This window comes from Cetorhinus maximus, chromosome 25, assembly GCF_964194155.1.
Source record: "Cetorhinus maximus chromosome 25, sCetMax3.hap1.1, whole genome shotgun sequence".
Classification (NCBI taxonomy): Eukaryota; Metazoa; Chordata; class Chondrichthyes; order Lamniformes; family Cetorhinidae; genus Cetorhinus; species Cetorhinus maximus.
Window position 1 is genome coordinate 40,109,596 of NC_135903.1, and position 14,000 is coordinate 40,123,595.

General features: G+C 40.6%; 1 protein-coding gene across 2 annotated transcripts in view; it reads left to right on the top strand.

Moving 5' to 3' along the window:
- The window catches only part of LOC144668069 (protein TANC2-like), a 923,845-nt gene that overhangs the window by 542,719 nt on the left and 367,126 nt on the right, over window positions 1-14,000 (top strand). For both annotated transcript variants that reach the window (XM_078529835.1, XM_078529836.1), the window contains one exon: window positions 2,828-2,938. In XM_078529835.1, coding sequence (XP_078385961.1) covers window positions 2,828-2,938 — 111 coding nt within the window. The remainder of the gene's footprint in view (window positions 1-2,827; window positions 2,939-14,000) is intronic.

Genomic DNA, 14,000 nt, shown 5'->3' on the forward strand with positions numbered 1-14,000 from the left:
CAATAGATTCAACAGATCATTAACACAGCAGACTAGAATGCCAATTATCCAGGGAAGTTCTACAAGGACTGATTCTTGGAGGTTATACAAGGTGAGTACAGTATAATAATCTGCTGACATGGTCTATGCCATTAACAGTATTAGGAAATGATTTCATCTCGCAGCAGTCATCACCCGTATCGCTGAATAAAAATAAGCCTCCGCTGAATTGTAAAATAACCTGGGAGATTCAGCAGACACCTGGTGATTTGAGTTCTCTATGGGTTTTATATGACTGGGAGAAAGGCAAGACACTGAGGTCATAAATTAACATCTCTCACTTGTAATAGGAAGAAACTGATGTTGTATGGCTTGTCTCAGTACATGGCTTCCAGTGGATGTATAGCATTCAAAGTGCACTCATGTTCCAGCTACTGGTCACAGACTGCTGTCTGTGGGGGATGGTGTAATCTGGCACATCCAAGTTACAGTATTGACAACACACAACTATGTGTTGCATTGAGGTCAACTCTGTTCATTGTGCAACTTATTTTAAATGGTAGGAGAGTAGAGGCTGGAGCATGTACCTTCTCCTAATATTTATTACAAAACTGTAATGTAAATGTATGAAATGCCTAGGGGTCAACAAACCACCTGGGCACTTTTAAAAACATGCTTTAACTGAGCTGGAGATTACACCATCCTTGTGGATTCAATCTCATGAGGCTGCCTCCTGAGGGAGCCATTCACTTGACTTTCATGTGCTCGAGAGTCATCAGGATCTCGCACCCGAGTTGTATTGCTAATTTTGCCTTGATGCACTCCAGTGAAAAACACTTTATATCAAGAAGAAAGGAGCAGTATAACTGCAGCTTAATTGCATGATGTTTACTGTCAGTTTGTTTAATGTAGCAATCTAAACCCAGCAGCACTGTAAATTATAGTCTTGTTGCTGGTAAAATTAGATTTTTGGGGAGTTCTGTTTACTTGATGTTGATAGTGATGGTGGTGTTATGATAAGCTCTGAGAGCCAGAGAAGTTACACTGCAAATGCTGGGTGGTAGAGGATTAAATTATCAGTGATTGTTTTGACTGCATTCTGAATATGTGAATTGAGCAGCACGGGTAAGGTTAATAAAAGAATCTCAGAAATCTATAATAAAGGTTGAAACTCTATTCTTTGACACTTGGCCAGGAAATAGGACTGGAATTTTTACAGTATGCAGTGCTTTGCATGCGTACTGGCCAACTGGCCATCAGTAGCCAATTTGAACGATCTCTTTGATACAGTTTGGACATGTCAAATGAGATTGTATAACCTAAATAAAGTGAGTATAATATTGGAATAGTAAACTTTGCTCCTTTTTACCTTCCCTCTCTTCTTTGGTAATGTGAAAGTTATGAAATTTTAGTCATAGTCTGCTTTAAATACACTAATGTGCTCTGGTCATGGTGCAGAGAAAATATTGGAGGCCAAGCACTGTTGAATGTAGCTGTGCTTACTGAGCAACTGGTTGAAAGATACCAGTTTGGTCTCAAATTTATTTCCTTTGGCTTACTGCCTGCCAGTGGGAACAATAGCGTTATGCAATTAAATACATATTGGTCATTTTACCTTGTTCTGTAATTTGCTGGAATGTACTGAGAACGGCAATTGCGACTAGAACAAACGTACTTGTTATTACTTCCTTCTAGATATTTATTATGATTACTTCTGTAAAGCTCCTCAGGCTCCGGCAAATTCCTCATCAAAGTATTTATCCTTAACATTAAGGTAGACGGTTGAGTGCAGGCAGGCAGTTTGACTCTGTCAGGCGTCACAGAGGTGTCTGATTTTATCTTTGCCCAGTGCTTACCTATGACCACTACTGGAAAGTGCAATGAATAGATCACAACTGCAAAGCTTGGCAGTGTTGTTTTCTCTGTCTGTGATGGGTGAGTCATACTGGACTTCACTTGCATACCTCTTAGATGCCCGCTCTGAATACCCTTAACAAAAGGACTGAGAACGGAACTATGACTAATACACGAGGCACAGGAGTCACAGAGAGGAACTCAAATAAATAAAAACAAAAGTGAAGAAATATTAAATAAACAATGCATTCTAACAGACGAGTATTGGGCATTTTAAGAGTGTCATGTAAATGAGCTGCAGCATATGTCGGCTGCCTGGTTCAGTGTTGTTTTGTATAAATCATAATGTATGTGTCAACCATTTTAGAATGGCAACATGAAAAGCCCTTATTTAGCAGCATGGATTCTAGAAAAATAAGCAAAGGAAAATAATGGAGGCTCTATGTGTGTTTCCTTGCCAAAATATTTAGAACTGCTTTCCTATGGTAATGTTTCTAAACATTACCCTTGCTGTTTCTGGGCAGAATACAAAAGTTTTAAGCGAATGTGAATTTTGTAGTGGTTTTGAATTACAGCTGACCCATAGTGAATCTCTTGTGTGCATATTGTACAGTACTTTCATTTTTGCTTTAACCTCTAGTCTGCTAACCTCATGTTGTGTATAGTACTGTCTGATTTACAATATGTTTCCTGGCTGGCAGTATAAAGGTTAATTAAATATAAGTGACGTGTGTTAGAGTTTTGACAAGGACAGCTGAGGTAAATGAGAAGAAATCTTCATTAGTTAGTGTACTATGGTTTTGTATATAGTGTATTTATTGAAAAACAAGACACCTTGTCTTTCTGTTGTAGATGGTTAGTACAGCTGCTTTCATGCAGCACCACAAATAAAGTAATTCAATCCGTCTCCGTCACAGTGGGCCGTTTAGTTAACTGCTTCCATCTGTTGCCTGCTGTTCCCCTCACTTACGACCCTCTTCCTCTCTTGTCCCAGCCCCCCTGAGGAAGGCGAAGTTTGTGGAAAGCCCTCGAGTCCCAGAGTCGGAGCTCAGCTCCCCAACCAGAACCACAGCCAAGAAGCCAGACTTGGATGCTTTCTGCCCTGGTAAGCATGTGCAGGGTTCAATACTCCAGCAGCTAGCAAACTTGATAGTTGTATTGTTGAGTAGGCTGGTGCATATGTCATTCAAAAGCCATTCTCAGCAGTGTCTTGATAGAGCTAAAAGCTGTGATGTGTGTAAAGCTGTTGTAATATGTTCAGTGGAGGAACTGGTAATGTTTAGGCTGCTTTTAGTGTGTAATAGTGAAGAAAGAAGGTGAAGGAACTGAAAAATGTAGGCACAGAGCATTGTTTCTTTTAAAGAAGGATAAATCTGTCAATGATTACGTAGTGCTTTTAAGTGATTCTATTCAGAATATTCTGTTTCAAAGTTGGTCCTCCTATGAGTTGTAATATAGAATAGCCATAGTTTGAACTATGTGCATGCTTATTGTGATAATGGTCTGGTCTGCTGTAATGCATGTGGGATGGTTTAATTTATGCTTCAGGCATATATTAAATGGTCTGGGAGAAGAAAATGTTGCTGTGATCAGAAACTGTACTCAGAATCATTGTATTTCATTTTGTGTTGTCGACAATTTATATTTTTGAATACTTAGTAGGAGTAAAAAGCTTTGAACAGCTTTATGATGCAGAAGTGCTGTCCCTAAGGCCTTCGACTACAAAAATATTCCTGTACTTCATTTTTTAATGCCATACATAGTTTATTTCATGCTGCAGTTCAGCAAATGTTGCTCCTAGATTTTGTTGCTATGCTGATTCATACCAACTATGAAATGGTCCCTTTCAAAACTGCCTTGTGGAATATCCTGTTCCCGAAATTCTACAGACTACCTATGGGATTTAGAACTAAATCTTTGTGGTTCTATACTGTTAGGTCTAATTATAAATCTTGCATGACAACTTCGACAAGATCTTACAAAATGCAGTTGCTTCAGTGAAATTCTATGCTTTGTGATTGTGTGTTTTTTCCTTCTTCCTACCCCTCCCACTCCATGCAAAGACTTACATTTAAAAAAAGACCATGCTTTTCTCCCACTCTTGAGATCTACCTGAGAGATGCATGGTTCTTTGACTGGCAAGTACCACTCTGCGAAAAGTCACTAGGAGGTGCTCATGGTGCCTTACTCTGCGACTTCCCTCCCTACTCCCCCATTCCTGCCTGTTAAGTTAATGTCGCAGATAAATACTGCACATAAGGCTACTTAATAAGATAAGAGCCCATGGTGTTGGGCGTAGGATATTAGCATGGATAGAGGATTGGCCAACTAATAGAAGACAGAGTTGGAATAAAGGGGCCATTTTCAGGATTACAACCTGTAACTAGTGGAGTGCCACAGGGAACAGTGCTGGGGCCACAATTATTTATAATATATATTAATGACTTAGATAAGGGAAGTGAATGTACTATCTTCAAGTTTGTGGATGACACAAAAATAGGTGGGAAGGCAAGTGGTGAGGATGAGACAGAGTTTACAGAGGGACATAGACAGGTTAAGTGAATGGGCAAAAACTTGGCAGATAGCATATAATGTGGGAAAATGTGAGGTTATACACTTTGGCAGGAAGAATAGAGGAGCTGAATATTATTTAAATTTTAACTGGAGAAAGACTACAGAAATCTGCAGCACAGAGGGATTTGGGTGTCCTTGTGCATGAATCCCAAAAAGCTAACATACAAGTTTAGCAGGTAATAGGGAAGGCAAATGGAATGTTGGCCTTTATTTCAGAAGGAATGGAGTATAAAAATAAGGAAGTCTTGCTACAACTATACAAGGCATTACTTAGACCACACCTAGTATACTGTGAACAGTTTTGGTGCCCTTAACTAAGAAAAGATATACTGGCATTGGAGACAGTCCAGAGTATGTTCATTAGGTTGATCCCGGGTGTGGAGAGATTTTCTTATGAGGAGAGGTCGAGTAGGTTGGGCCTGTACTCATTGGAGTTTAGAAGAATGAGAGGCAACCTTATTGAAACATATACGATTCTTAGGGGGCTTGACAGGGTAGATACTGAGAGGCTGTTTCCCCTTGTGGGAGAGTCTAGGACCAGAGGACATAATCTCAGAGTAAGGGGGCACCCATTTAAAACAGAGATGAGGAGGAATTTCTTCTCTCATAGACTAGTGAATCTGTGGAATTCTTTACCGCACAGGGCTGCAGAGGCTGGGTCGTTAAGTATATTCAAGACTGAGACAGACAGATTTTTAATCAGCAAGGGAATCAAGGGTTATGGGGAAAAGGCAGGAAAGTGGAGTTGAGGATTAATGAGTCATTATCTCATTGAATGGTGGAGCAGACTCGAAGGGCCGAATGGCCTACTTCTGCTCCTACATCTTATGGTTTTATGTTTCTGGCCTGTGTTTAGGTATCATTAGACAAAGTTGAGATTTTACTCATCTTTGAATTAAAGCCTCAAACCTGTATCCTACTGTTTGTGAAGACACATTGGAACAGCCAAGTACATTCCATTGTGCTGTCTTAATGCAATGAGATTTCAGAAACACTGAAATGAAAGCACGTACAACTGCTGATTTTATCAGAAAGAGCTCTCCCAAAATCTTCTCATTGATGCAACACTGCACCATTAAGTTTAGGTAATAGATTTAAGTTATGTTCTAAGTTAATTCAGAGTGTGCAGTAGGTGGAATATCATTTGACATTGATTTATTGCCACTAGTCACGTGCCCAAATATGATTCAGAAAATTATGTGAATTCAAGCATGAAATATGGCATCATCTTGGCCAGCATAATACCTTTCAGACTATTTTCTGCTTTTTGGTTGATTTAGTAATCAAGCATTTTGATTTTGAGACAAGGAAATGGCCATTTCGACCAAGGAACCCAAGCTTTCTGTCTTCTCCTCGTATCCCTCAGTTATCCCCTATTTGTGGAAAAGTTAGCGCACGCACATTACTGCTGCTCAGAACAATAACGTAAAATGAAAAAAAAGTAACCATTATTTAAAGTAACAGTAGGATTTTTTTTTTTAAATTAGTTGTGTGCAGGGAAATTGGACCTGAAAATGATTCAAGTTAAACATAGCAAAATTAAACTTTCCAAACATGAGCTACATAGCTTGTAACATTAGGGTTGGTGAGTTACAAAAGTTCATTCAGGTATAATGAATGGATCCCTAACTGCTTGAGTTATGCTGACCTTTCACAAGAGAAAAGAATGGCAGTGTGGTATCATCAGTGGGTTTGTTTTTTTTTTGTTCTATTTACTGTGCAATCTATCTTGAAGATAATCATTGCCAGATGGTGTGATATTGGGGCAAACTGATAAAATTACCTATTTGTACACAATGTTTTAATTGGCTTGCCTGGCAGTAGCACTGGTTTTTGCCAGGGGGTTTTTAGTACCTGGGAGGAACTTAGCTTATAAAACAACAAAATACGTTGAAAATACTGCAAAATGTTGTCTTTGATTGCTAAAATAATGTCTAAGGGTACTTTTTTTTTATTTTAAAGCTGTTACGGTGAATTGCTATTGAGAAATGTTAATGAGCATAATGGTGGTTCGAAGCCGAGGCAGTACTATTTTCCTTATGATTTACTTAATGCTTTTTAGTTGTGTCCTTGTAAAGTTGCACGCCAGTTACAAGTTAAAAGAAATTTCCTTGAAAATGACGGTTGCTTTTGGCACATTTTTTAAAGAAAAAGTTTATTTTGTCCCTAACAAAAAAAGGAGGCTTTCTCCTTGAAGAAGTTATTACTCTCGAGTTCAATTCTGCCTGGCCTGAGGAACTGATTCAGAAGACAATGCTTTTTAATAGGCCTGACTGAATTGCCTTAACACCACGTAGTAACAACTAAATGTTTAAAACAGATGAGGTACTTGGTGATATAACTTCCCAAGGTCAACTTAAATGGTGGAAGTAGCTAACTTCCCTCGTCTTTGAGGTTTTAAGTTGTGTTTCCGTACCAGGTGACTGAAGTTCTCCAAAGACAGTCTGTCTAGGAGCAATGGGAACATTGTAGGGAGTACGCAAGATTAATTCCAGACGTTTCAGAGCATTTCTTGCTACATTTACTTTAAATGGGAGAGAATTCAAGGTACGCAGTCAGATTTAATGACCCAGATTTTGCTGGAGAGGTATATCTTTCAGCATGCACTATTATTTATACCTGTTTGAACATGTTTTAAAAAACTTGTCCAGAAAGTTACTGGAAGGTCGATTGATAAGCGAGAGGACAGAATAGTATTTGGGACCTTAGTGAACAATGGGACAAACAGTGAATCTCCTTTATCATTGAAATGAAAGGTTTTAAGAAATAAAGAGTAATGACTGAGGAGGAGGATGACTTGGAGTGGTTAAATTCGATTTAATTTTCGGTACAGATAGAAAAACGAGGAGGAGGAAATACTGGATTAAGAGAGAGAGAAAACATAAGGGAAGAAAGCTAACTTTAGAATTTGACATTTTTAAAAAATATCCAGCAACAATTCACAAACTGGAGGAATGAGACTTCATAGTTTAATTTGTTCACTTTCTGGGCCAAAGAAGTTTATTGGCAATTATTAACAATTATCATGTTAAAAGTGTTTTTTGCACTGTCAGTTACTAAACTTGACTTTTTGTGGCAAGTTTGATGAGCAATTAATATATAAATGCAACAGCTTCACAAATGTCACAGGAAAGTCATCGGTGAGATGCTGTGCTTGCAAAGATCTTGGTGGGGCAGCCCAAATTGACTAGCAACTTGTGGCAATTTGCAATTTAAATGACAGTTCATGGGCTATCCCTTCCTTTCCACTAATTGATGTCTAATTTGCAACATAATAGCAGCGTGTATCATGCGCACACCAATAATTTATCAGCAAATTCTACTTCAATTTGATCTATTGGTTTGTAGAGTTGGAAAGTATGTTTTGAAGTGAAAATGACAATTCTGGAGTAAATTATTTAGCCAGTAGCACTGACCGTAAATCAGTAGGTCATGTGCAGTACATGGATTCTGTTGAAATGAGATCTTCGTCCCTTCTCTTTTCCTCTCCCTTATAATACCAGGCAGATAGATTACAGTAAATGGTATCATCTGTTTAAACCATTTATTTTAGCGTGTCTGAGATTGGGTCTGTAAAGTCACCCATTGTGTTGCAAAATTTCATACATTCACTTATCTTACCTTAGGTTGCTTATACCTCAGTAGAAAAGGTCTTTCACAGCCACTGTATGTCCCAAAGCACTTTTACAGCCAAAGATGGAGTGTTGTAATGTAGGAAATTCAGCAGCCAGTTTGCACACAGCAAACTCCCACAAACAGCAATATGATAATCTGGTATAATCTGGTCTTGTGATGTTGTTTGAGACATAAGTATTGGCCAGGACACTGGGGATAATACTCCTGCTCTTCTTCAAAATAGTGGCATGGATTTTTTTTTTTAACACTTACCTGAGTGGGCTGATGTGACCTCAGTTTAACATCTTATCTGAAAGACTACACCTCCAACAGTCAACCCTCCCTTAGTACTGCACTGGAATGTCAGTCTAGATTTTGCATTGGAGTCTTAGAGTGGGACTTGAACCCACAACCTCCTGACTTGGGTATAAGAGTACTGCTAGCTGAGCCACAGGTTGCTTTGTAAAGATAACCCTGTTTGTGGTAATTATGTAGCGTTGTGAGCGATATGGGCCAGGATTTTCCCCTTGGCGATTTGGGGGGGCGGGGCCCGCTCACCAAGGGGAAAATGATGCGGGATGACGTGGGGAGGAATCCCCGACCTCATCGCGGTCCATTTAAATCTTCAGGAAGGCAGGCGGACAGCGAAATCAGCTGTCCGCCCGCCGACCTGTCAATGGCCAATTAAGGCCATTGACAGGCTCATTAACCTTGTTAAAGACCCTGCCTGTCCAAGCTTAAGGCTGTTGGGTAGGCCAGGAGCCCCAGCGGGCTCCAGATTATTCATGAAACGTCATCCGCTGGTCGGGATGAAGTTTCATGTCCGGTTTTTAAAAATTTAATAAACTTTATGTGTTTCTTATTAACATGTCCCATCTCATGTGACATTATCACATGAGGGGGACATGTTAATAATTTTAATATTTCTCTATTCTTTGACTTTTTTTTACCTGTCAGTAAACTCCCTGAGACAGCACTTGCGTATGAAAGAGCGCACTTTTGACAGCTGGGGATTCCCTGCCCCCCCGCACAGGAAGCGCTTCCTGTCGGGCAGGCCACTGGGTGGGCCTTAATTGGTCCGCCCACTCCAAATGGCGGTGGGCCCCGTTTTGGCGGCGGGGATCAGCTGCCCGCTTGCCGCTGAGCCGGTGGGGCCCGCCCGCCCACCAAAGGCAAAATTCTGCCCATGACATTTTGATGGCTATTTTATTGAAAATATATGTTTAATTCTGTACTCTGATAATTTCTAGCTGATAGAGTGAAACCTGCAGGTTATAAGAGGAAGTGGTTCTGTTAATTTTTTGTATTGCATTTTGGACAAGCTATTTTTTAATAGTTTTTTGTGATTCCCTATCCTCTTAGGCCATAATATCACCTACAGCCAAGAGAGGTATTCTGCTTTCTGATACGTTGGTGACTTGATGTTATTACTTTATTCTTGAAGCATTTAATAAAAGGGGGATCCAAGTAGATCAAAGAGGGAAGGCCAGATAAATTCGAACTCGAGCTGCTGTGAGGTGGCAGGGAGAGTCCCTACCAGTTCACACTGCAATTCTGCTGGTCACCATTTTTACTGTTTACTGTAGTTTGCTAGTCAAAATCTTTCCTTTGTTGCATCAGGAGGGGTAGGAGTGTCCCTTAAGGAAAATATGGCCTCCCCTTACATAGACTCCCTCACCTTCCCCTCTTGCGACACATTCCCAAAATCCCCTCTCCATGAATTAGCTGCTTATCAGTGAGCTTTTCTTTTGCTTCCCTGGTCTTCCAAACTTCCATTTCCATCCATCGGCCAGCTGCTGCTTTGCTTCCAGTTTAAGTGGAGAAACAACCAGCGACGTACAGGTGCAGCCTTGGAATTAAGAAGTCCAGGCCTGAAATTTTGCTATGGCCCTGCTTCTCTCCCATCTTTATTAATTAGGAAAGATTCTCAGATTCTTTTGAAGTGTAGTTATTGTTGTAATGTGAGGAAAGGTACACAGTAAGGTCCCATAAACAACAATAATATAAATGACTTAATGTCCAGATATTGTTGGCAGTAATGATGGTAAAACTGTCAGTGTTTGACATCATTACTTCTTAGAAACTAACAGCAACTAAACATGGATATCCAGAAGTGGCTGTCAGTGATTCTACACTTCTCCATAGAACGCAATGTCAGTCTTTGCAGACTGCCATAAAGTAGAAATCACTGACTAACAAGAACTTGGTCTCTTACCCTATTAATCTTGCTGTAAAAACTCTTGAAAAAATTGCATCTTGTTAAATGAAGTGTAACTGGATATTTAACCACATACTAAGCTTACAATTAGTGTTGAAAATCCTCTCTGGACCTGAAAAACTAATTTTACAATTGTGGAATATGATAATTCCACATGTTTAAAGTACCTTTTTTAAGATTCTTTGATATTGCAGCTTCAACCTAATTTCATGTCTATATCCCAGTCACTTATCCCACTTGCTGTAAAAATTATATTGAATAGTGAAGGATAATCAGTGGATTTTACTTTCTGGTTTTCTGTTTGTAATAATACTTCAGTTTGATTGGTTGCTTACCTTGCTTGATGATGATATGATTGCTGGACGTCTGGAGCGCCCCTTGATAGGCACCAGATTCACTAATGTCCTTCAGGCAAGGAAATCTGTTGTAAATCTGGTCTACATCTGACTGCAGACCCACAGCAATGTGCTTGACTCTTAACTGCCCTCTAAAATGCTCTAGCAAGCCACTCAGTTGTATCAAACTGCTACAGAAAAGTTAAAAAGGAACAAACTGGACAGACTACCTGGCAAGCTTGAGGCACTGGAAATGAGAACGGCACACCCAGCCCTGTGGACCGTACAAATTAAGTCGCCCTAATTGACGTCTGGAGGGGCTTGTGCCAAAATTGGGGGCACTGTCCCAGTGACGAGTTAAGCAAAAGCCTAACATTGTCATACTCACAGAATCATACTGTATAATGTCCCAGACGCTGTCACCACCATCCCTGGGTATGTCCTGTCCACAAAAACCAAGACAAATCCAATCTGGCCAATTATCACCTCTATTACAATCCCTGCAGATACCATTAATTTTTTTTTTTTTAAAAAAAGGAAATTCATACTTCCAGTTAATAGTGGAAAGGATAACATGACAGGATTTCACATTTTTAGACTTCTACTGTAACAGAAGAATAAAATCACCTACAACTAAACACTTTTTTGTGGGCAACTTGTACTTTGAACTACAGACAGAACATTTCCCCCTTTTCTTTTAACACAACCAAAAAAGCACACATCACAGGTATATTTAGCACTATACTTTAAGAAGACACTCGATTCTCCCAGAATCAGTCCAAAGTGATTCTTAGTTCCTGGGGATTTGTTTCTGTTTTTCTCCTTTTGCAGCCTGGTGATTCTTAACACATTTAATCTCAGAACTATCTTTCACAGTGAGGTTTTAGCCCACCCTGCCACATCCTCTGAAGAGATTCTTCCTCTATCGCAGGGTTGCCCAACATACGGCCTACGAGCCAGTGTCCAGCCCACCAAAGCTTTCTATCTGGCCCGCCTACTTTTCGTAACTTTAAAACTTCATAGTGAGAAATCTTCCAACTGCTCTCAGAGGTGGAGTATTTATAACGCATCCTAGCCTGCTAGCTGTCATGCCATCATTGGCCAGAGAGTTGCAGCAGATTGCGCTGTTTCTGATTGGTTAGCAGGCCTGTCAGTCACCAGTTTGACACACTCCCCTCATCGCATTTGGTTGCACGGGTGGGTGAATGAAAAGGTGCTCAATGCCCAGTATCCGCTTATAGGTATTCTCCACCCTTTTATTTATATCGGGGCACTGTGAATGAATTTCACAGCAACTAGGGGAGTGTGCCCTCCCACGAACGACTGCATTTTTCATGCAATATTGTATTACTTTTATCCCGTTTAGTGATCAGCAATTTTCATTCAAGCTTGTTTTGCCTCTCTTTCAAACCTCTCCAGAATACTCCGCTGTGCTACATCAAGTGTGTGGGCAGACATTGATTACTAGTGCAAAAAACTATGCCAGATATCTCACTAAATCACTTTCCAGTACAGTGATGAGAAAGTAAGCTAATAAATTAGTCTTCTCATTTGAAGCTTGTTCATAAAAATATACATTTTTTGTTATTTTGATTAATAGCAAGATGAATTTCAAATGCCTTATCTTTCTGAAATTTGTACACCAGCCCTGTGAGTGGGAAAAAAATTGAAATGTGACCCTCAACAAAAAGGCTGGACATCTCTGCTGTATCACAAGCTAGACAAATCTTCCAGCTCCGTTTTAACTCCTCAAGAATCTAGCTTTTCCAATTCAAGTGCAAGTTCTCAACCGCATTCCTATGCGGTGAATCGTAAAGACATGTAGCCTCCAGCTGCTCTCTCTTTCCCAGACCTTGGCAGACTAACCCACCTGTCTGTGATATTCAGTGTATTTTAGGAAGGCCTGTATCCCAATTTTTACAATGGCTTCCTCTGCACCTTCACCATTGCAACATGAATCACATGAGCTTTGTATCCAGGTAGAAATGTTGATTAGCTATTTAGGCACCAACTCTATCCTATCCTGGAATCAAATAGACAGATTAAAGCACAGCTGATATTTTCCATACTTTTCTGGAACTTTGGAGACTCATGGTCTATCCACTGTTAGTACATAGGCTACTGCCATTATTTCCAAGTGTAAGCACCTTGCACCTTAACAATCACAGCATCCTTTAACCTCTGTCAATCAAATCGACCAAACTTACTGCTGGGCAGACTTCAGAACAGGTCACATGACCACCTTTCATTTTACCTTAAATTTAAGACACAGTCCCAAAACATACAATTGTGAGGTTTATAAGATTGTTAACACCCCATCAGCCTCCCCTTGACCATCAGCTAAGTGCAGTCAGCGGTACTATCACCTGCTCACTGATGCTCAGTTTGGGTTCCACCAGGGCCATTCAGCTCCTGACTGCATTACTGTTTTGGTCCAAACATGGACAAAAGAGCTGAACCCAAGGGAGAAGGTGTGGCATCTAGGAGCCCTGGCAAAACTGAAGTCAATGGGAATCGGAAAAACACTCCACTGGCTGGAGTCATTCCTAGCACAAAAGAAGATGTTTGTAGGAGTTGGAGGTCAATCATCTCAATCCCAGGACATTTCTGCAGGGGTTCCTCAGGGTAGTGTCCCAGGCCCAACCATCTTCAGCTGCTTCATCAATGACCTTCCTTCCATCCTAAGGTCAGAAGTGGGGATGTTCGCTGCTGATTTGTTCAGTACCATTTGTGACTCCTCAGGTACTGAAGCAGTCAATGCCAATATGCAACAAGACCTGGACAATATTCCAGCTTGGGCTGATAAGTGGCGAATAAGGCTTGCGCTACACAAGTGCCAGGCAGTGACCATCTCCAACAAGAGAGAATCTAACTATCTTCCCTTCACATTTAATGGCATTACCATTGATGAATCCCCCGCTATCAACAACCTAGTAGTACCATTGGCCAGAAACTGAATTGGTCCAACCACAAAAGTAGCATGACTACAGGAGAAGGTCATTGACTCCCCAAAGCCTGTCCACCAGGTACAAGGGACAAGTCAGGAGTCTAATGGAATATTCTCCATTTGCTTGGAGGAGTGCAGCTCCAACAACACTTGGCAAGCTTGACACCATCCAGGAAAAAGCAGCCCACTTGATTGGCACCCCATTCACCACCTTAAACATTCGTTCTCTCCACCACCAACATAAGTGGCAGTAGTATGTGCCATATACAAGATGCACTGCAGCAATTCACCAAGGCTCCGTTGACAGCACCTTCCAAACCTGCAACCTCTACCACCTAGAAGGGCAAGGGCAACAGATGCATGGGAACACCGTCACCTGAAAATTCCCCTCCAAGCCACTCACCAACTTGGCTTGGTTCCTTCACTGTGACAGGATCAAAGTCCTGGAACTTCATTCCCAGCAGCACTGTGGGTGTAC